Raw genomic sequence first — 1528 nt, 5'->3', positions numbered from 1 at the left:
ATTTAAAATGAGATGTTTATCCTGTATTGGATTGTGTTTATCTGTAGTTGGTTACACGAATTCAGTTATGGGATGAAATCGGATAGGGATGAAATCGGATAGGGATGAGCGGGTTTAAGAGTTTAAGAGTTTTTAAGAGTTTTAGCCAAATGCATTATAATATAGTATAGATATAATAATCTATAAATAAAATTACATTTTAAAAATTAAAAATAAGAAAAATAAGGTTTTTTATAAGAACTTCCATTGTAGAATTTTACAAAGGCTCTTATTTTATTAAGGTGACAATAATGTAATAAAAAGAATATAATAAATACATTAAATATTTTGTATATATAATTTACGCTCTAGTAAATTCAATGGTTACAACATTAATGATGGGTTTTTATAATTGTTATGTTCAAATTCAAACTTGACTATTTTTTTTCTATGATATTAATGCATGATACTTTACTATCCTTTTTTATTAATATTTTTATCGTTGCCATATTTAGTGTTACGAAAAGTAGGTCTATTACCAAAAACCCATATATATTAGAGTGTACTGTAGTCATATATTTAAAAATGTATTGAAAGAAATATGTGTTGTCATTGTTGTCCAATTATTAACAATAACTTGGGGCAAAGGTTTTACTTGCAATATAATAATTATACCACTAATAAGTAATGTGATAAGTACTAGTATTATAACTCAAATTTGAATTCATATTATCTCACTTACATATAATTGGGATTTTCTTGTAGAGATATTTTGGTAGAGTATTCGAGTCAAGTGATGAAATTAGGAGATTGTGTTTTTGAGCTAATATCTGAAGCTCTTGGGCTCAATCCCAATCACCTTTCAGACATGGGTTGTACCGAAGGGCTTGCTATACTTAGCCATTACTATCCTTCTTGTCCACAACCAGACTTGACAATAGGCACCCCTAACCACACCGACAACGATTTCATCACAATACTTCTACAAGATCAAATTGGTGGCCTCCAAGTCTTTTATCAAAACCAATGGACTCATGTTCCTCCTATCCCTAGGGCTCTTGTGGTGAATGCTGGAGATCTATTACAGGCATCTATCTTTAAATATTAATACATTTTGCTACTCATAAAAGTCAATATATATATACACACACATATAGTCATAGGTTATTTTGAGAAGTGGTAAGTATTTGAAAAGTAAAGAAGTGATCCTAGCCTTTCATACAGTTAAGATCGGATTTGACTGGTCAAAATTTAGGGTTGTGCAGAAAAATAAAGGGGGTACTTTCGTAACTTTTACAAATAGGTGGCAAACGGATTCATATGTGAACCAGTGTGATCCCCATATGAACTATATGTTCATATGTGGACCCATGTAATTCACATATGACTTATTTTAACTAATTCACATATGAAGCCGTATGATTCACATATGAACTAATTAACTGATTCACGTATGAACCTTTGTGATTCATATATGAACTATTTAACTGATTCACATATGAACTAATTAACTGATTCACGTGTGAACCTTTGTGATTCATATATGAAC

General features: G+C 30.2%; 1 protein-coding gene across 1 annotated transcript in view; it reads left to right on the top strand.

Annotated features, from left to right (window-relative positions):
• Positions 1-1528, top strand: part of LOC112504230 (1-aminocyclopropane-1-carboxylate oxidase homolog 1-like) — a 7130-nt gene that overhangs the window by 4709 nt on the left and 893 nt on the right. The window contains exon 2 of the mRNA XM_025108165.1: positions 745-1066. Coding sequence (XP_024963933.1) covers positions 745-1066 — 322 coding nt within the window. The remainder of the gene's footprint in view (positions 1-744; positions 1067-1528) is intronic.

This window comes from Cynara cardunculus, unplaced genomic scaffold, assembly GCF_001531365.2.
Source record: "Cynara cardunculus var. scolymus isolate 2C unplaced genomic scaffold, CcrdV1 Un_Scaffold_4947, whole genome shotgun sequence".
NCBI lineage: Eukaryota > Viridiplantae > Streptophyta > Magnoliopsida > Asterales > Asteraceae > Cynara > Cynara cardunculus.
Note: the sequence above shows the minus strand (reverse complement) of the source record. Positions and strands in the feature narration are given on the sequence as shown.